General features: G+C 44.5%; 1 protein-coding gene across 2 annotated transcripts; it reads right to left on the reverse strand.

Moving 5' to 3' along the window:
* On the reverse strand, positions 1-25,005 carry KDF1 (keratinocyte differentiation factor 1). 2 transcript variants are annotated; one of them, XM_039334234.1, is made up of 6 exons: positions 24,565-25,005; positions 21,275-21,420; positions 10,082-10,148; positions 7,223-8,315; positions 3,691-3,771; positions 1-445 (listed from the first exon to the last, which is right to left on the reverse strand). In XM_039334234.1, exons 4-6 carry the CDS (start codon positions 8,292-8,294, stop codon positions 363-365), a joined length of 1,236 nt encoding a protein of 411 aa, XP_039190168.1. In that variant the 5' UTR covers positions 8,295-8,315; positions 10,082-10,148; positions 21,275-21,420; positions 24,565-25,005; the 3' UTR covers positions 1-362. The 2 variants fall into 2 exon arrangements, with proteins under 2 accessions (XP_039190168.1, XP_039190167.1); XM_039334233.1 differs by lacking the exon at positions 21,275-21,420.
* Positions 25,006-25,544: the final 539 nt, after the last annotated feature.

Here is a 25,544-nt window from a genome sequence, read left to right on the forward strand (position 1 = left end):
TGATACCTCACTTCTTTATATCAATATTATTGATCCCAAATGACATTTTTATAGACATGAGTCAAATTTTATTTCCTAATGGAGCCAGAAAGCTGTAATTGCTTCATCACTTCTGTTCACATCTGAAGCAGAGAGCAACATTGCCTAGGAAATTATCAAAAAGCACCAATGGTCGGTCACCTTAAAGCAAATTTACAGCGGGATCAACCTTGGAAAATGGCAAGAGAAATCAAGTATTCCTTGGAAGGCACAGTTGATGATGGCTTGCATCAGACTCCAATATCCATCACTTCTGAACTGGTCTCTGGAGAGGCTGACTTAAAGGCCTCACTGCTTCTGGGGATTCGCAAGGTCCACGTTTCTCAGCAATACACTTTAAGCAGAGGGGCTCCAGATGAGTCTGTCTCTGTATCTTGAAAAGAAGAACCTCTACTTAACGGGGATCCTGCAGGGGAATGGGAGGAAACAGGAAGAGTTATGCTATAAGAAATAAAAGCTAAGATAAAGCATACAGAAAGGATAAGATGGAACAATATTTTGTAACCACGGCTGCGTATAATTTCCCCCCCAATAAAAATCTCTGTTTTGTGAATAATTTGAAAACTGTATTGATTTGCATAAAACTCTTCTAAAATCTATAATGTGAAGATGATTGTTGTAGAATGGACATCTGACACTGCTATAATTTTTAGCTGCTCTCCTCCTCCCTCCAAAATAGGACAGGAAGCACTGGAAGTGGATAAATATGAACTGTTGATTTTGTTATTGTTTATAAGAAAGAGGGAACTAAAATATGGAATTTGCCAGGGTACAGATGGTAACTATCAATTTTATAAGTGCTAAAAAAGAGGTCAGAAATAGCTTCCTTACATATCTTCTTTTTTTCTTTGCTTTTTGCTGACCTTCACTTTTCCCCATTCTTTTAATTTTTTTTTTTTTGTACGTGTTTGTAACTTTTTGCTCTTATGTAAAATTCTTTTTAAATAATACACACACGCATGCATACACACACAATAGGACGGGAAGCCACTCATGCAAGTGAAAAAAAATTTCAAACAGTACAAATTCCAACAAATGTATACAGTCAAAATAATGGACAAGTAAAATACACAATGCCTTCCTTGGTTTCTGTTCTTTTGGCAATGAAATCCATGTGCTAGATTCAAGAACTGTGATGCTTAGAAAAAGGCTCTGCTTGTTTTTATTTAAAAGAAAAGTTGTTCTCAGCATTTTTAAAATCCCATTTCTGCTTGTCAAGAGAAAGAACACTAAAGCCTTAGAAACTCAAAGGCCTTGAACCACATTCCATTCACCTTCCATTGAACATTTGTAAGAGGCTCTCTGTAGCCACGAGAGCAGGATGCATGCTTTAAAACAAAAAAGATGAAAAGCTCACATTCTCAGCCAAATTTAACAGCACTGCAGTTATGGATACCCAGCCCTGTTTAAACCTGCCCCAAGAGCCCATGCTAAACCAAAGAAATTCACCCCCATTCTCATGTCCAGCTGAGAAGGTGTAGCTCAACCAAGCCATTATAGAAATATGTAGATGTCAATTCCTGGGAAGTACATGAAGACATCCCTGTGATTCCCTTGGGAACAGTAGAAAAACAGTTTGTCCCCTTTATCATGATTAAGTGTCCTTCAAACCTAGGTAAGGAGCACTGTTGATGCAGCATAAGGTGCTTCAACGCTCCAAAGAGGCAGCAGGTAAAAACAGCCACCTGGGACGGAGGCTTCTTTTCAAAAGCAGGACTGTGGGCAAAATATTTACTGCTAGATAAAGCACAGTTAAAATGACTACAATAATGACTAGAATCTTTCCTCTTCATATATTTTGCCCTTTATCAAGGGAAACAAGTAAAAAAAATAGATTCATTTTTAAATTCTTTTTTCCTTATTTTTATCTCTTTTTTTTTAAAAAAAATCAAAATCCTCTGCTTATCTTCTGACTGTGCTAGATTACAGTTGAATAACAGGATCATTTTTCTGTTTACTGTGTGTGTGTGTGTGTTAAAAGTAGGCTTTTGATGAGAACTGTGACCTGACTTCAATATGAATGTGCAAAGTGAATTTGGAAGTTTAGAATTAGCTAATTTGCTGATCATACACCTATGTGTTTTATACAGGTTTGAACCCTGTTCTTTATGGTCACTCTGCTTTATTTCTCACCTAACTTCATTGAGTTGGCTTCAGGACTGCAGTAAAAGTAAAGAAGACCCTGCACTGCCGAGGCATTCTCTCAGTTATTTTAAAGGGGAAAATATGTTTATGAAAAGGTATACAGTAACATGGAAACCCTTCTGAGTCCCAGGCAAGCAATGAGCCCTCTTAGAAATAAGCAGCCATGAGGGCTAGATTCTTCTTTTTAGTAAAATCTGAAGGATGATTTACTTCCCACTTGATACGATAGAGTCTCCATTAAAGGCCAGAGCTTACATTCCATAATTATACTCATTTATTCTTACGACCACCCTCCCCCTTCCCTTGAATTTTTTGGTTATAAGGCACTGGATAACGGAGTTCAGAAATTGGAGAATTTCAGATGGCATTAAAATGCCAAGACAAGTTCCTAGCCCTTAAGGCTCTGTTATGCCTTAAGAAACCTCAGAAGCCAGCAGAACCTGAAGCACCCAAGGACAAAATGTTCATACCTTGAATACCATTTGCCTCTCTCCATGGCTATCAGGAAAAGAATAATATTATGTTTTATGTATATATATATATATATATATATATATATATATATATATATATATATATATATTACAAACTATGTTATATTTATTTATTTGGGTATATGGGCACTTGCTCATGGTTATTAAGACCCAGTATTAGAATAGTTCAAATGGATTTAATTCATTCTTGAGTGGTTTACTTTGCTTTAAGTGAACAGGCAAATCCTAGTCAACCAAGATTTCAAAACTAGTATTTTTGCAACTACAAAATTTACGATCATTTGTCTAATAACTGTTCAAATCTATGACGATGCTGAAAAAAGTGATTTACAGCCAGTCCTCACGCTTATGCCATTGCATTGTCACCTATGGTCACATAATGAAAACTCAGGCATTTGGCAACTGCCATGTTTAAGATGGTTCCAGCATCCTGGGATCACATGATTTCTGTTTATGAGCTTCCCAGGGGGATTCTGGCAAGCAAAGTCAGTGAGGGAAACTGGATTTCTTTAATGATCCCATGATTTGCTTAACAACCACAGCAAAAAGGGATCTCAGAGTCTTGAAGTGGTTCCATTGCTAATCAAATGTGGTTTTTTTGTATGTATGTTTAATATGAGTATGTTTGAAATGTTTGTTTTTATACTTGGTTTATTGTGCACTGCCTAGAGCAGGGGTAGGCAACCTTGGCTCTTTTATGACTCGTGGACTTCAACTCCCAGAATTCCTGAGCCAGCCATGCTGAGGAGGAAGAAAAGTGCAGGGACTTGTCCAGGCAGTCACCAGGAGTCAACAATAACTTGAAGGCCCAATCAATCGATCCAGTATAAATCAGTGCAGTAACATGGTAGAAACCCATTAGTTCTTCCTTACAGTTGGTTAAATTGCAGATGTCTGTAAGTTCTCCCATAGCCCCATTTCTTTTGGAAAAGCAACAATGGCCAAACAGTCATAAGCTCCCAAATCCCAAACAAAGCTCTCCAATATCCTAAAATATGTCAAGAAAAATCACCTGCTATGTTGTAGGCACCTTGCCTCATGTTTCTGGCTTGCGTATCTGCTGTCGTTTCTATCGATATCTGAACAGGTAAATCTGAAAGGCAGTGAGCAGAAAGGTTGACATTTAAATAGATGCCCAAGGCAGATGGGTCGTGTTACATATCTTTGGATTCACCTAAGAGTATCCAATGTGGGCAAAAATGTTGGATCAGTTATGCATGTCAGACAGGGCAGCAATAGACAGTTCTTTGCTCCCTGAACTGCTCAAGATCAGGATCCAGGCAAAAAACTGTTGATCTCTGAAGCAGCCAAATGAGAGGGCAGTATCCTGTTGTGCCACAGGTTGGAGTTTATATCGAACAGAGGAAGCTTAATTTCACAGAGAAATAGACCACCCCGTTTTAAAAGAGGAATCCCAGACCGAGAGAAAGGCTGGGCACCAGATGGGACTGTAAAAGATGTATACAGTATTCATTTAGTGACTGCCTCATTTAGGGGTTATTCACACAGCATTGATTAAAAAGCAACTTTGCAACCAATCCTCACACATTTACAATTTCGTAAAGCAAAGGGAAGCTGAAGTAAGATCACAAGCACAGTTGTGGCTTCACTCAGTGACTGCTTTGATTAGTGACTGAGTTGCCAGTCCCTGACTGTAGTTGCTAAACACACAGACGACTGGTAACAATGACATTAAAAGAGCTGCTGGTGCAATTTTAGTTCCCAATTGAAGCCCAAGTATTTTTGCAAAAGGATATTTCTTCTCAGAGCAAAAAATACATCCGCAGTTTCAAATGCCATTCCTTCTTCTCAATTATTATGTTTCATAGGACCATAAAGGGACTTTTTCTCAGACACCCCCCCCCCCAAAGATCACTGTTTTGCCTTGGAGCTTAGTCTATGACTCTCTTGTTGTTCCGGGAGGATGACGGGCTGCTCTGGAAAGAAACATTGCAGTCTGTTGGACCTCCTCTGAGAACATTCTAGAATGTCGTGAAGGAGGATCCTGAGGGAGGTGGGTGACCTACAGTGTCCCAATTCTCTGTTGCCAAACTGCCAAACACTCCACTCCCACTGTAGTATGGAGTCTAGGTTTCCACGGCTATTTCTGTTTAGGACAGTGGTTCTCAACCTGTGGGTCGGGACCCCATTTGGGGTCGAACGACCATTTCACGGGGGTCGCCAAACAAGGCTGTCCGCCATTTTTCCCCCCTTTTCTTTGGCCACGCCCCTGGCACCCGGTGATGTATAAGTGGTTGGGGGTCACCACAACATGGGGAACTGTATTATGGGGTCGCGGCATTAGAAAGGTTGAGAACCACTGGTTTAGGGTACCAGGGAGAACAGAACCTTGTTTTTCTTTGTTTTGTGATGGGAATGAGGGCCTCGTGAAAGATCTTCCTCGAGATCCTTATTCCCATTTGTGCACCCCCCTGCCATCATTTGTCCTACACTGGGACCTTAACATCACCTCCTCTTAGTACTGCCATCATCACTGCTTCTCTGAACAACCAATTTTGACCCATGACGGCAGTGCCTGGTCCCAGGCAACCCGTGCCAGCTTCTACCTGGGCACCGTAGCCTGTGGGCTGTGCCCCAGGGGTGAAAAAGAGCAGAACAATACTTGCAATTGCACCAAGGCAGCCAGGGAAAGGGAGAAGCAGCGTGCCCAGACAGCTGCCGCTGTTCAGAAGTGTTGTTGCTCTCTTAGGTTGTATTTTGCATTCCAGGGGAGCAAGTGATAATTCCCTTGAATATATGCAAAATGCTTGTTGCAGAAACGAACAGTCTTTTACTGAGATGACTGCCCACTAGAATTTGAGGCAGTATGCTTTAATTACCTATGTCAGTGTTTCCCAAACTTGACAATTTTAAGGCACGTGGACTTCAACTCCCAGAATTCCACAGCCAGCATTGCTGGCTGTGGAATTCTGGGAGTTGAAGTCCACATGCCTTAAAATTGTCAAGTTTGGGAAACACTGACCTATGTCTATTTGTACGCTAGGCAGATCTAAGACACATTCTGTGAACGGTTATGCATGCAGGGTAACAAATGGCCCCGCATGGGCATTTCTGATTTGATCAGTGAGAAAACAGCAACCTATTCCCAGCTACTCTGGGTGTGACAATGTGGAGGGCCACATGATTAGCCTCATCCCTAAAGTCATGTGCTCCCTTTAGCCTCCCTCAAAATGGTACCCTCCAAATAAATAAATCTCCAAAATGGTAACCTATAATTTCCCCATCAGTTAGGCCAGTGGTTCTCAACCTTTTTAATGCCGCGACCCCAACCGGTCGTAAGTTGAGGACTACCCAACCGGTTGTAAGTCAAGGACTATCCAACCGGTTGTAAGTTGAGGACTTTCCCTGCCCGGGAGCGCTGCGCATGCGTGGTGCCGCCCCCTGTGCCGGCCGAGGCGTAGCTGGCAAGCGGCAGAGATGGCGCAGGCCGACCACCGGCTGGGCCACCAGCTGGCCCAGCCCAAGGGAGGTAAGGCACCCGCCGGGCTCCACGCGCACCAGCAACCCTCCCTGCGCCCGCCGGCCTCCCACCTCCCACCCCTGGCCCTCTTTTCCTTACATTTTTAGTAGTTGCTCAGCAGGGAGGGGTGGAAATTTCCAGACAGCTCGCCTTCGCTGCAGACAACTTGCAGCACCGTTTGCAGAATGGGACTTTTGGCGGGCTCAGCAGGGCAGAGACAGCTGGACAATTCCTATTGGCTTTGAAAGCCAATAGAATTAGACTCTATTCAAGAGAGTCTATTCTATTGGCTTTCAAAAGCCAGTAGAATAAAAGGGAGTAGCACAGCTAAGGAAAAGGGGGAAAAAATGGCGGACTGTGTTGTTTGGCGACCCCCGTGAAATGGTCGTTCGACCCCAAATGGGGTCCCAACCCACAGGTTGAGAACCACTGAGTTAGGCTGATGGGGTCCAGTGGAAGTTGTAGCTTAACACACCTAAAGGATGTCACTTCTAGTGGAAGGCTACACAGAGACATTTTTCTATTCCTATGCCTTACAGAGATTTAATTGAAGCAGAAGAGAAAGACATAGATGTGTTTCACGGATAGTCCTCGACTTATGATCACAATTGAGTCCAAAATTTCTGTTGCTCAGTGAGACAGCTATTAAGTGAGTTTTGCCCCATTTTACCACCTTTGTTGTCACAGTTGTTAAGTGAATCCTGCAGGTGTTCAGTTAGTAACACAGTTGTTAAGTGAAACTTGCTTCCCCATTGACTTTGATTGTCAGAAGGTCATAAATAATAACCACACAATCCTGGGGCACTGCAAGCGTCATAAATATGAGTCAGTTGCCAAGTATCTGAATTTTGATCATGTGGCCATGGACATGCTGCAATGGTCATAAGTGTGAAAAAGTCACAAGTCACTTTTTTCAGGGCCATTGTAACTTTGAACGGTCACTAAACCAACTGTTGTAAGTCGAGGACTACCTGTACTCCTACTGCCCTATAGGGGGCATTCCAAATTGTGATGTCTTTGGTTTGGTACCATGTTCTACCCCAAAACGGAAGTTCATGCATACCTTCTTCACTAGTGAGGACAGATGCCAGCATAGTCTCATTGCCACTATGAAGGGGGTTGCCTCGGCTTGTGATCTCCCCTGAACTTGGGAGATTTGGGGCAAGAACACGGGGTCGGACCCTGCTTTTGCGTGTGCTGATGCGTATGATGCCCCGGACCAGCCTACATTCGGCATCCTGCTCATCCAAATTGTAGTCCTGAGTAATGCTGTTGATGAGGTCTGAGATCTTGTTGGTCTTCTCCAGGAAGACCGTGTCGGAGGTGCACTTGGCCAACTCATCAATCTGATGGACACTGAAAAGCTCCGTGAGTTTCCTGAAGATGAGGCCATCAATCTCCCTACTGGACATGGAGCTGTTCAGCTCACCAAACTCAAGATCAGACTCGTGGAAGGAATAATGTTCCTCAGAGCTTCGGTGGCTTGTAGGGGCAGGCTGCTTCTCAATGCTGGGTTGAGGGAACCTATCCGTCAAAGGTTCCTTGTAACATGAATCAGAGTCTGTGGCAGAGCTAGGGTTCTGGTTTGGGTAAAGCGGGACCGGGACCCCTTTCAATTTCACATCAGGGTAGCTAAAACTGCTTCCCATTGTACTCTTCCCAGTTCGGCTACCGTTCTTTTCATTGGGGGAGCTGTTGGCTGGACTGTTAGTTGAACGTCCATTGCACTCCTGGTTCTTCCCATCCTCTGTCAGGGTACTGTTGTATGAGATGCTGGCTCGACAGTCCTTGAAGCAGCTCCCACAGGTTATGAGGCAGCAGAAGATGGCTTTGGAGGTGTTCCAGACCTGAGAAAGACTGGGACAGCATGGGGGTGGGGAACTTTCTGCAGGTCTAGGGATGAAGGTATTTGTCTCTCCTTCCCCTCCGTGGGAATCTTTGGAATCAGCTTTGTAGGCTCTTCTATCGCGCCTGGGCCGGCGAATGTATTTAAGCTCTGAGGTTGAGCCGTTAAAGACTTCCAGGCCAATATCACTTGTCTTAGGAGAACTGACCCTCTGTGGGACTGTGACATCCTGAGGAGGCCGATGGAGATGGCTTATGTTTTGGCAATGCCCTTGTCTCTTTCCCAGCATGACTCACCACCCCTAAAAGACCTGATAGAAAGAGAAAAACACAGGAGAGAATTATCCCACATATGGTCAGATCAGAGCTACCCAAATTGGATATAATAAAGACCTTTATCTCTCCTTTCTAAGAGATAAGCCTTCCCTCTGTCATGCAAGCCTTTCTACAGGTAGTCCTCCGTTTACAATCATGATTGGGACCAGAATTTCAGCTGCTGAGCAAAGGGGCTGTTACGTGAATGGCACTCAATTTTATAAACTTTCTGGCCACAGTTGTGAAGCAAATCACTGCAGACATTTCATTACCCTAACTAGATAACACTGCCAGCACTGATGATGTTACCTAGTCAGGATAATGAAATGGCTGCAAGAAAACAACCAAGCTCAGAGAGCACCAAGGACCCCTCATTTCAACCTTAAGCTACAAATATTCTCCTTCATTGAAATCACATTAAGGGAATCACACAGACGTTAAATGAATCCCACTTCCCCTATGAACTTTGCTTGTCAAAAGCCAGCTGGATGGCCCTGGGACACTGCAACCATCACCAATGCATGCCAGTTGCCAAGTGCCCAAATTCTGATCATGTGGGGATGCTATAATAGTCATAAGTATGAGAATGGTTGTAAGTCACTTTTTTCAATGCCACTGTAATTTTGCCATATTCTGAATCCTGGCATCTTGTTTCTTCATGGTATGATTTATGCACAGCTAGAGATGCCATATTAATCTCTAGGTTGGCAGACATGCTCTGTGCCAAAGAGTGTACTTCAGAAATCTGGCTTCAGTGGGAATGTGTGCATCTGAGTGTGTATGTGGGTTAATTTGGTTTTACTTTCTGCCTCTTGCTCTGGTTCCTTCTATATTCCCTTCTTACAGGCAGATTTCATCACTTCAAAACCAGACTAAATGTACCCACTTTTCTGGAACCCAATTCTGCACTTGCAAAAGCATCAGGCAGAAGTGTCACATGATATTTAACATTTAAATCAGGGGTTTAAAAGTTCAATGTCTTTCCAAAGTGCACATAGGATTGTTAGGAACTGGGACTGATATATATTTTTTGAAGTGCAGAACACATGGATGCAGTATCTGAATATATTCCAAGGCTTTACCTCAAATCTATAGTAATGGTGTGAGAAAAGGACCTTGGGAGACAGGAGGGAGAGTCACAGACCAGACTTCTACCGTGCAAAAGGTATCTTAGCCCAGCGGTACCCAACTTTTCTGGCTTGGTAGCCCAGCACACAGCCCCACTTGCACAAGTGCAAGCTCCTGCCACTCACGCATGCAGCTCCACTCGTGCGAGCGGTGGGCGCTTGTAAAGCTCCACTCACACGAATGGAGTTGCGTGTGCAAGCACCTGCTGCTTGGGCGAGTGGAGCTGTGCATATACGCACACTCGCACGCCACTCGTGTGGCCCTGTTCCAAACTGGCCATGGCCCAGTAGTGGGCCACAGCCCAGGGGTTGGGGACCCCGTCTTAGCCCACAGAAAGAGGAAGGATGTGGGAAGCATCTCAGAAGGGACCTTCTCTTGTTTCCCAGAGAGTGAGTTTTGCAAGGTTCTGGTAATGCAACTTTACAAAAAAGATACGGTTAGTCCTCCTGGTTGTCGTTCTTCTCTTGACTATCTCACAAGGCGTTTTACAAGACTCGAAGTATTTCTTCCTTTTTCCTCCTCCCACTTTCCTCTCCTTCGTGGACATGCCAGATGTCCAGTCTCCCTCCCAAGGTCATTCTCACATTCCACTACACCTACTGTACACCTCTTTCCGCTTTCTGAGTTATTTTACCTTTTGCTTTGCCTTCTTATGGTATCACTGAGGACCTAAGGAGCTGCTTCCTCCATGACAGAAGACCCTGTGTTTGCAGAGGAAAACAAAAGAAGAATTAACAGAATAACAGAATTAAATCATATAATGATTTGGCAGATAGGCTCTGACCCGGCACAGTTTCTATCTGGAGACAAACCAAAAGTTAGTTAAGAGAGATTCAAGAAGAAAATTGCTCCAAGCAAGGCATCTGTTGAGTCCGTCACGAAATGGTAAGACACGAGAAGCAGTTGTAGTTCTCAGGAAACCTTTATTCTTCAGTTCAGCTTACATTGGAATATGGCGGCAACGCCCAAAACTCTCGGCCTCCTTTTATAGGCCTTCCCCAGGTCAATCTGCCACTTTTGGCGCGTCAGCACCTGCGCATGCGCACACGTACTGGCGACAGCCTGTCTGGTCCCGGGCAGCTTGCACCTGCCCGCGACCACCTGCAATGCCCCGAGCCTGCTTGCAAGGCTCAGGACATAACACCCCTTTCCCCCGAGCTAAAACTACGACCAATGCCATAATAATACACAACCCACTTTTAGTACAATGTTCTGCTCCCCCAATGTTCGGAGTTCCCCCCGTTTCCATTGCCTTAGTGTTTCTACCCTTCTACTGGCTCTGTTTAGCCAATAGTGTTATGTAATCCTCTAAGTACTTAGGAGATTTCCTTGCTCTCTGTGACCTCCTAAGCTCTGGGTGTCTGACAGGTACCCCCTGACTGAGGGGTGATGTGTGTCTGTTCCCCTTCTTATGCCTTGGTGACTCCCAAGGACTGTGCTCCAATGCCTGGCCTGCTTGCTTGCCCACCGGGCTCGTCAGGCCAGGGCTTCTTCCAGTGTATGACCTGGTTGTCCCCCCTAGCTGTAGGCTCTCTGGCCCTTCTAAGTGACTGTCACTGTTGGGCGTTTCTGTAGAACCTCCTAGGTCCGTCCAAGACCTGTCAGGAGGCTGTCTATCCCCTGAATCCCGTTCTGTGTCCGGGCTTGCGTGGGTTTCAGTACTGTCCCAAAACTCAGTTGTCCCCTGAGTGTAGTCAGAGGTGTTGTAGTCGGGATTTGGTTCCTCGACCACCTCCCTGTGTGTTTGCCCCCTTCTAGGGACAGGGTTGAAGTCAGGCCAACTAGGAGGAGTGTGTGCCAGTTCTCTTGCAGGGAATGGATTGTTGGGATGCTCCCGGGTATTCTCTCTGACTGGAGTACAGAGTGATACGGGTGAAAAGTGATCATACCCCCGGGGTGACTCCCTGGCTGGAGTAGGCGTGAATGCCTGATAACTGGTTAAGCTCCTAGAATTCCTGTTTGGAGCACTCGCGGAATTTTGGGATGGGCCGTTTGTGGCTCCCTCATTGGTAAAGGGCAGCATTCCACGCCCCTCCCTTTGCCCAAAGGGCTCCCCCTCCCCCCCTGGAAAAGACCCAGGAGTCTCAGCGGGAAGGTCCCGTCTAGGGCGAAGTTGGTCAATGTGCCGACACAGGACACGACCATTGTCCAGGGATACCTTGTAGGATAGAGGACCTGTGACCCTGGATATAGAAGCGGGGACCCATGTATGACCAGGCCCATAATTACGAGTCCAAACCGGGGCACCCACAAGTAGTTGCCTAGGTGCCCTGGGGTGTGAGACAGAAGGAGGCAGTCTGTCCAGATGCAACCGGTCAAGCTTGGTAGTCAGTTTGCGCCCCCAACGAAGTTCAGCTGGGCTTCTCCCTGTAGAAGTGGACGGTGTGGTGCGATAAGAAAGGAGGAAGTCAGCCAACCTGTGATGCCAGTCCCCGTAGGTGAGCCTCTTCAAGGCGTCTTTGGTGATGCGAACCATGCGTTCAGCCATACCGTTGGTGGACGGGTGGAAAGGTGCAGAAGTGGCATGACGAATCATGTTAGCCTGCAAGAAAGCTTGGAATTCGGAGGACGTGAATTGAGGGCCGTTTTCAGACACAATGACGTCTGGGAGCCTGTGTGCAGCAAAAATCCCTCTCAGTACCTGAATACTCTTTGCAGTGGTGGTGGAAGAGACAGGTACAACCTCAAGCCATTTTGAATGGTTGTCAACGAGGACCAAGAAGAATTGACCCTGAAAGGGCCCAGCGTAGTCAATGTGCACCCTAGACCATGGAGACTGTGTTTCCTCCCATCTATGCACAGGAGCTTGGGGCATTTCAGGGCGTGAGTGTTGACAAAGGTGGCAAGCATGCACCTTCTATGTCTTTGTCTACACCTGGCCACCACAAGTGGCTGCGTGCAAGAGCCTTCATTCGTACAATGCCAGGATGACCCTCGTGGAGGGAATCTAAGACCCTAGTCCTCATTGAGGTGGGAATGACAACTCTGCTTCCCCAAAGCAGACAACCCTGAGAGGTGGACAACTCGTTCCTTTTAGACCAGAAACTCTGAAACTTAGGACTAGGACAGTGCTCAGGCCATCCAGACAAAACCCAAGAAAGGACACGTGAGAGTGTGTGATCTGTGCCTGATTCAGCGGCTACATCCCTGGCATTCAGGGGGGACTTGGGCAAGGCTTCAATGGAGAGAATATTGATGGCTGGCGCGGGGTCAGCCTCTATTACCGGCAGGGGTAATCTACTGAGGCCATCAGCATGGCCCATTTCCTTTCCAGGCTTGTGAAGTAGGGAAAAATCATATGTAGACAAAAAGATAGACCACCTGAGCATCCTGGGGGAGATGATTTGGGGGGGTTTGTTTACGTGTGGTAAACAGTCCCAACAAAGGCTTATGGTCAGTGAAGACCGTGAAATGCCTGCCATACAAAAAATCATGGAATTTTTTAATTCCAGCAACAACAGCTAAGGCCTCCCTGTCTATTTGAGCATAGTTGCGCTCAGCTGAAGACAATGTCCTGGAGTAATATGCAACAGGAACCTGAGTTCCATCAGCCCTGAGGTGGCTCAGTACAGCACCCACCCCATAAGGGGAAGCATCACAAGCGATGCACACAGGAAGGGACTCATTGAAGTGAGCAAGTACACTGTTAGAAGTAAGGCCTTGACCTCATTGAAACTAGCCTCATGTGTTTGTGACCACTGCCACACTGCCTGTTTGTCTAATAGCCTGTGAAGAGGATCAGCTACACTAGCCTTATGTGGAAGAAAGGAATTGTAGAAATTCAGAAGGCCCAGAAAAGCCTGTAGTTCGGCCTTAGACTTTGGCCTAGGGGCTTGCATAATGGCTTTTAGTTTGGATTCAGCAGGATGAATCCCAGCAGCATCAATTTTGAACCCCAGAAACTCAGTAGAAGGTACCCCAATTTTACATTTGTCCTTCTTGAGTTTGAGTCCCGTTTTCCTGAACCTTAACAGGACAGCCCTTAGCCTTTCAGCTAGAATGTGTGTGGAGTCTCCTGCAATTAAGACATCATCAAAATAGGGACAAATCCCTGGTATACCCCGTAGTGTGTTTTCCATTATGCTTTGGAAAATCCAGGAGCGACATTTACTCCAAATTGAAGTCTCTTTACCTTGAAAGCCCCTCTGTGGGTCACAATAGTCTGAGCTATAGCAGCGTCATCATCAACAGGCAGCTGTTGATATGCTTGAGCTAGGTCAAGCTTTGCAAAAACGCGCCCCCCCTTGAGGGAGGCCAGGATATGACTGACCACAGGAACAGGATAGGCATGTTGCTGCAATGCCTTATTTAGAGTGCATTTGTAATCAGCACAGATGCGAATGTCCCCATTTGCCTTAAGAGGCGTGACAATGGGGGTCTCCCATGGACTGGAGTCAACAGGTTCTAGAATTCCTTGTTGGATCAGTTTGTCCAACTCAGTGTCAATTTTACTCTTTAAAGCAAAAGGGACCCTTCTTGCTTTAATTCTAATGGGAGTGACCGTGGGGTCTAACTTTAACGACACAGGGGGTCCTTTGAATGTGCCCAGCTGGGGGCTGAAAACCTCTGCAAATTCTTTGCAGACTTCCTGTAGGTCGAGTGTTTGTAGGCTGTTGAGCCCTGTGACGTGTATCCCCAAGGCCTCAAACCACTCGAGTCCTATGAGACTCGTTCGTTCACCCTCTACTACTAGTAGGTCTAGTGGACCCTCAAAATCCTTATACTGTACGTTAAGGGTGGCCTCCCCCTTAACACACACTCTGGAGTTTTGAAAATCCGTTAGCACAATGTCAGAAGGCCTCAACTTGGCCTGGGTTCCGCTGCCGGAACAAATCTTCTTAAATGTGTGCATAGAAATGATCGAAAGTGCAGACCCCGTGTCCAGTTCCATAGTTAATGGAACCCCTTGTAGCTTCACCTTAAGTGACAGCTTTTTCTTAATGGGCTTGTGTGTGCCTGTCCTGTAGATGCTTCTTCGCGAAGCACAAAACCCCACCCTATTCTGGCTGGGGACCCTGGTACCTTTCAGGCGCAATTCTTCCTGAGGTTGTACCTTCTGACGGCCCAGGCACACAGCTGCAATGTGTCCTTGTTTTCCACACGCCTGGCAGATAGTGGAGCGGAACTTGCAGTCGGCTCTCTTGTGGTGACCTCCACAACCGATGCACTTGGGGAGATTTTCCTTCCTTTGTGGGGTGGAGACGGTCCACTTCCTCGTCCGGATCCTCCTCGGAGTTTCTTTGGACTTCTTCCTGGTGCACGGATGCGGCATCTGCACTGTTTCTGATCGGCCGCATGTTCTTGATGGCGCCGCCCGCTGCTTCTTCTGCGGTGACCTCTCTCAAGGCATCTTGGAAAGACAAGTCCTCCTTGGCGAAAAGTCTCTGTTGCAACTCTCGATGACTTAGCCCGCACACAAATCGATCCCTCAGTCGTTCTTCGAGGTCCTTGAACTCGCAATGTTTGGCGGCTTTCCTCAGTGCGGCGATGTACTCCTTGGCCGATTCTCCGGGTCGTTGATCCCTCTGCTCGAAGGTGTGGCACCATGCGATGACGGACATCTTGGGTTGGAAGTGCTCCTTCAGTAACTTCTTTAGATCTGCGTAGCTGACAGACTCTAAAGGAACAGGTGCTGCGAGGTTCTCAGCGATTTCGAATGCGTCTTGACCGCAAACGCACAACAGGGTGGCAGCCTTCAAGCTCTCTTCCCTCACCTGGTTCACTTTGAGGTAGTTTTCCACCCTGGCTACGTAGGACTCCCACCTCTCTGGATGTGAGACGTTGAATTCCGAAAGCCTTCCAATCTTCGCCATTTCGTATCAGGAAGGGTCTATCAGCCAGCCTACCCCCGAATGCACGCTGGATTGGCGGGTAGCTGCTGAGTCAACGCCGTTCCTGCCACTCCGGACTCACTCGGGTAAGCTTACACCTTCTCTTCTTCGATGTAAGGCATCCCATCCTCGTCGCCAGTGTTGAGTCCGTCGCGAAATGGTAAGACACGAGAAGCAGTTGTAGTTCTCAGGAAACCTTTATTCTTCAGTTCAGCTTACATTGGAATATGGCAGCAACGCCCAAAACTCTCGGCCTCCTTTTATAGGCCTTCCCCGGGTCAATCTGCTACTTTTGGCGCGCCAGCACCCGCGCATGCGCACACGTACTGGCGACAGCCTGTCTGGTCCCGGGCAGCTTGCACCTGCCTGGGACCGCCTGCAATGCCCCGAGCCTGCTTGCAAGGCTCAGGACATAACAGCATCAACTGAAATAATTTGTGGCTTCAAACCAAGCAGATGGTACTTTCTTTCCCCCCAGAGTGCATAGCCTAAAAAAGTAGTCATTCTCACAAGGATGACCTGCCTACTGACAGTTAAAAAAAAAGGGAGAGAATAAATTAAGTAAATGAGGTATTTGCTGCCCTTTTATGGCAGCCAAAACCATCTGCCTAAAGCAGTTGCCTCACCCTATCAAATGGGAGAGCTGGCCACAGGGTTGAAACCCTCAAAAAACAAACAAACAACAAACAAAAAAAAAAAATCAAGAAAGGAATTCGGTGATCGTAAAGCCAGCAATCCCTATCTGGTTTTTTGCTGATGTAGAGATCCTTGCCAAATGTTGTTATTTTAGATGTTGAGAAGGGGTGAAACAGCCCATTTTTGTAATATTATATTGATTTAAATCAGGGGTCTTCAAACCTGGGCCTTTTATGACTTGTGGATTTCAACTCCCAGCACACTGGCTGAGGAATTCTGGGAGCTGAAGTCCACAAGTCATAAAAGGGCCAGGTTTGAAGACCCCTGATTTGAACAATGGCCATCAGGAATTTTATATTTGACATGGAGTGCCTTATTCATAGATTATATTTTCTTATGGTTGGGTTTTCTTCTTTTAAAAATGTGGGTGGATAGCAGAAGGTTATTAAGAAATACTGGATTGTTCAGACACAAGCCAATTCTTGGCTTGGGGCTACATGAACAGCTTGGTATGCTTAAGCGCTCCTTCCTCCACCCATGTGCAAAGATTCCGCCTCTTGCTTCAGAGTAGCTAGGAAAGTTTAGTGCTACTCAATTGTACATGTCAGAAAATGTCACTATGGATGGTCCTCAAAATGTCACTATGGGTGGTCTTTACGACCACAAATGAGAAATTTCTGTTGCTAAGAGAGACAGTTGCTGAGTTTTACCCCGTTTTAAGACCTTTCTAGCCAGACTTATTTACATGATTATGGGACGCTGCAACCATCATAAGTACAAGCCAGTTGCCAAGTGTCCGGATTTTGATCATGTGACTGTGGGGATGCTGCAAAGATTGTATGTGTGAAAAATGGTCATAAGTGGCTTTTTTCAGTGCCGCTGTAACTTCAGTCACCAAATGAACTGCTGAAAGTTGAGGACTTGCTCTTGATAGAAGTAGACGCTGAAGAACAACACGTGGGGAAGTTTCAAAAATGGAATATAGCTCAACACAGGTAGTTCTCAACCTATGACTACAATTGGATCCAGAATTTCTGCTGTTAAGCAACACAACTGTTCAATGAATCGGGCCTGATTTTATGAACTTTTTGCCAAGTGAATCATGCAGTTTTTTTTAGTGATTCTAGCTTCCCTCGTTGATTTTGCTTGTCAGAAGCTGGCTGAGAAAATCACACATGGTGATTACAACAGTTGCAGTGACCCCAGGACACAGCAACTGTTAGTAAATATATGCTGGTTGTGAAGCGCCCAAACTTTGATTATGAAACGATAGGGATGCTGTGACGGTCATATGTGTGACGACCAGTCATAAGTCACTTTTCCCAGTGCTGCAGTTATATCTTTTTTTCACTAAACAAATGGCTGTAAGTTGACCTGTAGTAGCAATTCAGATTGATAGCCAAGATCCAGGTAATAGCAGAGATGCATTGTTTATATATTAAAGTGATTGTTTGCAAATACTGTAGAGTCTTGCTAATCCTCCCTCAATTTCAGAACAAGCAACTGTATAGCTAAGATTCAACTATTTGGAACTGACCTCACCATTGAAGAAAAAAAAAATCTTGATGTCTAAGATATGCATTGGGCTAACATTGCTGATCTAAGCATGTTTAAGTCTGCCTCCCTGGAAGCCTCTTGTGGGCTTTTGGCATAAAAAAGAAAAAAAAACTTGCAATTTATGATTTTGATGATTAGACAATATAGAAAGAAGAGTAATAGGATATAACTTTAGAGAGTTTAAATATGCATTTGTATTTACAAGTGCTTTGAAGAATATCAGAAGCTACATCTTTACATATATCATTTTCTTTTCTACTTTCTGATCATTATTTTCAAGTTTTTTATTTCCTTTGCTTTTTCTTTTTTTCTTCCTTACTTTATATTAGTTTGTGTTACTTTTTTATCTTCTTGTTTAAAAGGTTTAATAAAAAATATATGCAACCCCCCCCTTCCTGCTCCTCTGTGTAAACCAGCGGTTCTCAACCTGTGGGTCGGGACCCCATTTGGGGTCGAATGACCATTTCACGGGGGTCACCAAACCACGCTGTCCGCCACTTTTTCCCCTTTTCCCTAGCTGTCCTACTCCCTCTTATTGGTGGCCACACCCACTTGGGGATCACCACAACATGGGGAACTGTATTATGGGGTCACGGCATTAGAAAGGTTGAGAATCACTGGTGTAAACTCTCTCCTCTAGGGCTTCAATCCATGCATGCAGGAACACAGGGAGCAATCATATAATTTTTTTACCTATTTGGGGAATCCAGAGCCAAGTCCTTTCATTTTTAACTTAGAAATCAGGTGCTCTGCAGCTATCAAAACTCAGAAAACATAGCACAGTGTTTTCCAGACACTGTTTGGAATTCTAGTCAATTTGATTCTCTGACAAATATAGAAACTACATAATAAAACCTGAATATTTGCCAGATGATCAGACTGATTGGAACCAGCAAGAGGTTTCCAGGTATGAAGCAAACTTTTCCAATCCTAAGGAATCACAGGTGGTTCTTTACTTACAACCATTCCTTTAGTGACCTTTCAAAGTTACAACAGCATTGAAAAAAGTGACTTATGACCAGCTTTCATACTTATGACTGTTGCACCATGCCCACGGTCACATGATCAAAATTCAAGCCCTTAGCAACAGGCATGTATTTATGACCGTTGCACTGTCCTGGGGTCACGTGATCACAATTGGTGACCTTCCCAGCCGGCTCCTGACAAGCAAAGTCAATAGGGGAAGCCAGATTCCTTTAGCAACCTCATGATTCACTTAACAACTGTAGCAATTCGCTTAAGAACAAAGATCATAAAATGGGCCACAACTTATCTTGCTTAGCAACAGAAATCTGGGGCTCCATTATGGTCATAAGTTGAGGACTACGCGTATTGTTTCAGACAGGGGAGATAACTTAAAGCAGAGATGGACAACTTTTTGAGAAGGTTGGGGGAGGCACCAAGCACATAATTGCAAAACAGGCAAGGTTCCGTTGTTTTTTTTTAAAGTATATTAAATATATTTTTGTGAATTACATTATAGTAGTCAGATTTTCAATTTCAAAAGGAACTAGAAATGTACCACCAATTTTTGGCAAGGATATTGCTGAAATTCAGTACTATTAGAGAGCAGACTCCAAAAATTGAGCTTGAAGATTTCGCCTTCTGGCACCCCTGGACTGAAGAAGGAGTACCTGTCTTAGCAGATGCTTCAAGAGCCAGGATAGCTGTGCTCTTTTGCATGTCTGGAACTCTTATAGCAGGGGTCTTCAAACTTGGCCCTTTTATGATACGTAAAAGGCTGGCTGAGGAATTCTGGGAGTTGAAGTCCACAAATCATAACAGGGCCAAGTTTGAAGACCCGTCTTATAGCAATTGCAATAGCATTTAGACTTATATACCACTCTGTAGTGCAGGGGTCTTCAAACTTGGCTCTTTTATGACTTGTGCACTTCAACTCCCAGAATTCTTCAGCCAGGCATGCTGGCTGAGGAATTCTGGGGTTGAAGTCCACTAGTCATAAAAGGGCCAAGTTTGAAGACCCCTGCTGTAGTGCTTTTCAGCACTCTCAGGGTGATTTACAATGTCAGCATATTGCCCCCAACAATCTGGGTCCTCATTTTACCGGCTTCGGAAGGATGGAAGACTGAGTCAACCTTGAGCCCTGTCAGGATCAAACTCCTTGCTGTGGGCAGAGTTTGTCTGCAATACTGCATTCTAATCACTGCTCAACCAGGGCTCACTAATGTGATAGCAACACAATAGACAGCATATGCCGGGAACTGTGTATTCTTCTTGCAATTGAGAACATGAAATATATCCTGATCTGTCTTGCTTAATATACTTTTTGGTATTTAGTGGACAGGTAAAGGTAAGTTAGGAAAACAGACCTGGCTTGCAGGACATCCAATCGAACTATGATAAACTGGTGATGTTGAAATGAATAACCAAAAGGTGACACATATCTTCTTTGTTAAGCAAGGTGGTCACAGCACATTCCATCTATGTATCTTGGAGAGTTTATGAGGCTACAAGGCAGATACTACAGTAGTATTCTCTCTCTCTCTCTCTCTCTCTCTCTCTCTCTCTCTCTCTCTCTCTCTCTCTCTCCCTCCCTCCCTCCCTCCCTCCCTCCCAGTTATAGAATCTCTGATTTCTGCCTGCTATTTCCAAATAAACTAAACCTGGTAGAATTTTGAAAAATACTTTCTTAAGAGGGAAGAAAGAATGCCATTTTTGCAAGACAAATAAGCTATGTTTGCTGTGCTGCCTGGCATCTGGGAAATCTCCCAGGAAGGATTAGTTAGGTCAAAGTTAACAACGTTTTTGACATACATTTCAATTTTACAAACAAATGCAGTCAGAATTCTAGCATGTGTTAGTAATAGAGATTTTGGTGCATGAGATGTAATCCTAGGAAAATTTCCTGCAAGGTACTTGTAAAAGTTATTGCAGGAGTGCAAAACTGAGGAAAAGTGAAGATTTGATCCATTCACCTCCTTTTAATCCAACATCTATTGCCCAAGCTACCACCATTGCAGCTATGTATTTTTTTTTTCTACTAAGGTCACCAACTATTGCTCAGCTGTATTTTGTCTTCCTTTTCCTGAACTATGGGCCATACCTCCAGCACTGTGTGAAAGTGCAACAGAACCTGATTTGGAGGCAGGAAGGGAAGTGCAAGAGGTATTTTAAATTATGTTTGTCACTTGGGCATCCAAGGAACCTAGCAGCCTGCAAAACACATAAAGAGGCGGCTAAAAAATAATAGTTAAACAAATACCTGGATCCTCCAAGGGCACATTCAGCACAGGTGCAGAGTTAAGCAGGCATGTCAGCTTAACAAACTATCAGACCATACTCTGAAACATTTCCCCATTTTCTAAATAATCTCCAAAACTAGTGATATAACTGTGGGTGACTATGTTCACATAACATGCCAAACTAAAACAGGTTGGCCAGTTAGGGATTCAGCGCATTGTGACAATGCAACAGACACAATCTTAGCATGCTACGGGATCCAGGCCATCATGTTAAGTACAGGCAGTCCTCAACCATAAACAACCTACACCATTTGTTCAATGATCTTTCAAAGTTATGACGGTGCTAAAAAAAGTGACTTACTTACTGGTCCACCCACTTATGACCAAAGTGTTCCTGCAGTCACGTGACCCAAATTTGGGTGCCTGGCAACCAGCATCTATTTCTGATGGTTGCAGCTTCCCAGGGTCACCCTATCACCATTTGTGACCATCTCAGGCAGCTTCAGACAAACAAAGTCAGTGGGCAAAGTCATATGATTCACTTAAGAATTGTGGCAAACAAGGTCATATAAAATCAGCCTTGGTCATATGATGACTCACTTAATGATGGAAGTTCCAGTCCCAATTGTAGTCGTACGTTGAGGATTACCTGTAAGGCTTAGCACATTATCTGGACGTACCAATTGCATGCTGTTAACTAGGGATTAGGGTTAAGTGTGCTGCCTGAACTTGGCCATTATGCAAGTCTGCAAGTATAAGAGGCAAAGAAGAAAATTTTTGAAGTTAATTCTTTAGCTTATAATATAAAATACAAACATACAAAAGCAAATAATAAGAAAAACAAGGGAAGAGAAAAATGTAGAAAAGCCCTTGCATTCAGCTCCAGGTTTTTCTTTTAATGCTGGATGTTAAATTAGCTAAAGTGACCTGGTTTACACAGGCCAAATTACATACTTGCATACTAAATCAATAATTATGTTTTGGCAACCACAATGGCTGAATTTCCATATCATGCTACATCAGATGAAATGATGGCTTAGTGTCAAATGGGAAGCCAGCTTAAGGGGAGGGATCTCTGTTAAAATAGCCACAGTCAAATTGAGAAGGCCTTAAAGACAATCTCAGCATTTCACACGAAGTCTCAACAAAAACTGAGAGTGTGTACACATGCAATAAGCTTGGGTGATATAATAATATTTTAATAAAATCTGAATGTTACCAAACTATTCATGAACAAGGCTTAGATTTTCTTTAGTTAAATGAATGTAAAATTTGCCAGTTTGGCACCAGGCTAGAAAGTGGAAGACTGGGAGTTCGAGTCCCACCTTATCCATGAAAGCCACCTGGGTGACTTTGAACCAATCACCAGGAGACGGGAGTTCTAGTCCTGAAAGCCAGCAGGGTGACTTGGGCCAGTCACACACCAACCCTAACTCTAACACATCGCACCTTACAGGGTTATTGTTGTGGGAACAATAGGAGGAGGAAGCTCCTATTTGGATATGTTTGCCACCTTGAGGTATTTGTAAAAGCAGGGGTCTTCAAACTTGGCCCTTTTATGACTTGTGGACTTCAACTCCCAGAATTCCTCAGCCAGGCACGCTGGCTAAGGAATTCTGGGAGTTGAAGTGCACAAGTCATAAAAGGGCCAAGTTTGAAGACCCCTGTAAAAGTAAGAAAGGTGGAATATATGGAATATATTCAAATAGATAAGATGTGCATCCTGAATATTAGATTTTGTGATGAATTGTGATAAAGGGAACTTTAGTCACTTAAAACTTGGAAATTATATATATTAAATGTTAAATTTAAATGTTAATGGGAAACTAAAAATTGGGAAAAACTAATTAGGACATTGTCTATAAAGATTGAATGTTAAAATAACCAGGATATGTATAAGCTAAATATTATTGATAAATGTAAGAATGTTATTTTTATTTGATAGAATAAGAATTGTATTAGTTTAAACATGAGACAGTAAATACAAAGGGGAAAAGAGAGGAAATATTTAATGTGGTAGTTTGAGATTTGCACTAAAGTTGTATGTTATTGAATTTTCGATTAACTCAGCCATCACGTTGCTTTTTAAATACTTAAATGTAAAATTAGAAAATCAATAAAATATTTTTTTTAAAAAACGTGGAATAGAAACAAATAAACAAAATAAAGTGGAACAGAATAAAATCTGTTTGAGAAATGCCGCTCTAGTCTAGTTGATTTCATAGTAAAGAATTGCAAATGTCAACAGCCAGCCAGAGTTTGGGTCATTTTCATCAAGAAACCTTGATAAATCCATGTTTTCTAGGTCATACCAAATATATAACTATTTTATGTTGTAAAGCCACCAAGGGTCATTAGATACAAGATGGGCAGCAAGTAAATGTCATAATAAATAAAATAAAAATTTAATTGAATCATGGATCACACTAAACTATAATATAGTTTGCACAACAGAGTATTGACTGGCAACGGCTTCCAAACTTTTAATAGGAATTAATGTTTTGTAAGCTTTCGTTGTGGACTGGCAGAAGTATTAAAATGTATTTGTTAGATGGCAGCGGTATTTTATTTTCATACTTTGAACTGATAAACAAATTCATGAGTTTTTCCTTCTTGTGGAATAATCCTGTAAATATCTCATTTCGTTGTACATAAAATAAATTTGTAAATTAACAAGTTGAGGTGCACTGAGAATAACACTTCAAATGGTTTGATATAAGGCTTAATTATGTAATATAATGCTTAGTATAGTTAAAAGGTTAAGTCCAAAGCGTAACAGCCAAGAACAATAAACCTCTATACTAATATTCTCCATTAGAACGCAAACGGGTGAGTTACCAATATTGTGTTGAACAAATCTAAGTTGGCTCACATTTACAAACCTTTCCCAAATCACCTGAATGAACCATGCCTATTATGTGTCATTTTAACAAATTCCTTGTGGGAATTGCCCCCACCCATGAGCAATTTCCTGTTACTTCCCATCTAATTCCTGCTACTACTAACAAAGACACACAACTTTTCCAATAGTAAAGCCGTGTTTCTCAATAATCAGCCATGACCTAATATTTTAGAAGAGATATCACTTATTTTGGGGCATGTTGTCTTTGTAAATAAAATAAGAAAACAGAATATATTATTTGGACTCCTTTAATACAGGACTCTGATGAATGGAAAGAGAAGATTGAGTAGCTGTTTTAAGATTCAGGAAGTCTCTTGTAAATGTATGGGTGGGGCAGGGGGGGGGTCTCTTTACAGTTCAAATAAAGTTCCAGTCACTGGTTAAAAAGAGAGAAAATGGGTGGATCCATATGTTATGAAGTGTTGATCATCTGGCCTGACCTGTAGCATTACAAAGAGCTGTGTGCAGACAGTTTTCCATCAGATTAGCTAAACTTTCAAATCAATAACATTCATTAATCAAACATGCAAATAAAATCCTTCTGAAGAAATGTCCTGAGAGGAACCTCAGTCTTGTGTGTGTGTGTGTGTGAGTGAGAGAGAGAAAAGACTTCCAGATTTTTTTGAACTGGAACCCCCCCTTTCCCTTGCAGCTAATCCTGCTGGCTGGGGCTGCTGGGAGTTGAAGTCCAAAACATCTGGACAGGGAGGGGGGGTGTTTATTTTCCCCTCCCAGGACTGAGCTGCCTGTCGGGCCATTCCCCTTTTCTCTTTTGGGGGGTTAACGAGCCGTCCCCGGAGTAGCTGAACTAAATCCCAGCAATCTTTCTACAGGTAAGAATGCAACCTAGCCTATTGATTGGCTAGAAAGTCTGCCGTGGGATCTACCGGACCTTAGGGGTCTCCACGCAGAATGTAGGGCTTTTGGGGAGTGGCGGGGGGCGAGTTCTTGAGTTTTACACAAGGCAAAACAAAACGCGAGAGGTTACCTGTTCCGCAGCGCCGGCGACCCTCGGCGGTGCAAATGTCAAACTTTCGCTGGCCCAGCCCTTCGGAGTTGGCCTGGCCTCCGGTCTCCTGCCCAGAGTCAGAGGGATCCTCGGGGGCAAAAAGAGGCGCAGCGACGAAAGAGTCCCCCCAAACTGGGCCGGGGGTGGGAAACGCTGCACAGGCGGAGGAAGGCAGCGAAGCATCCAAGGGGGAAGTGTCACCCACGGCGTTACCTGGGCCAAGCTTGCCTCGACTTCCTGGCGGAAGGCCTCCAGCCGCTCCGGGGCCCCGAGGAGGGGGGGGGCGAGCTCACTTTTTCCCCACACCGAGGGTCGTCCTTCTCTCCCCCTCCTGGGAAATCGTTGCCCCCAGCCCCGCCTTGGCATTACCTGCCCAGCCAGGTGAACCGCGTCTGGGCCCCTCCCTCACCTGGGCCACGTGACGCACGATCTGCCTGGAAGGACACGCTTCTCCGGAAGGCAGGCTGGCCCTCTCGGGGATGGGATGCGGGGGGGGGGGTGGAAGCGACGCCACCGACGGCCATGGCGGGCGCTCGGTTCCGCTCCTTGCCCTGGGGCCAGTTGACCCTCGCTGGCTCTCACATCAGCGAGAAAGATCAGCGTATCTTGCAGTGAGGGAGCGGTTCCGGAAGGAACTCTGTGCATGCTCCGCGGCACGGGGGAATTTTATCTGATGCGTCGTCTCTCTGCTTCGGAATTCTGGCGGAGGCCCCACTCACCTATAAGAGCCTTGGGAACAGCGCTTGGGGGAATTCTGGAGGACATGCAAACATACAAACAAATAAAAAGCACCTTTATGGAAAAGTTTCCAAAAGTTTCCCTCCAGCTTGTCTCAGTAGCCAACAAGGCAAGAGATTCCAAGGACAGCAATTGATTGACTGAGTATTGCCATCAAGTTGTTCTCAACCCTTAGAACCCCCGAGAAGGGTTTTCTTCAATATATCCCTGATCTTTCAAGC

The sequence above is a fragment of the Crotalus tigris genome, unplaced genomic scaffold, assembly GCF_016545835.1.
Source record: "Crotalus tigris isolate CLP2741 ecotype Arizona unplaced genomic scaffold, ASM1654583v1 scf7180000017628.32516253702:7417878, whole genome shotgun sequence".
In the NCBI taxonomy this organism is placed as follows: domain Eukaryota; kingdom Metazoa; phylum Chordata; class Lepidosauria; order Squamata; family Viperidae; genus Crotalus; species Crotalus tigris.

Coding starts and splice junctions, on each gene's coding strand:
- KDF1 (XM_039334233.1), bottom strand. CDS start 8,294: ATGCTGGGAAAGAGACAAGGGCATTGCCAAAACATAAGCCATCTCCAT. Junction 3,772..7,222: donor TGTCCTCACTAGTGAAGAAG/GTATGCATGAAC, acceptor ACTGCCTTTCAG/ATTTACCTGTTCAGATATCG. Junction 446..3,690: donor AGGTGCCTACAACATAGCAG/GTGATTTTTCTT, acceptor ATTCCCCTGCAG/GATCCCCGTTAAGTAGAGGT.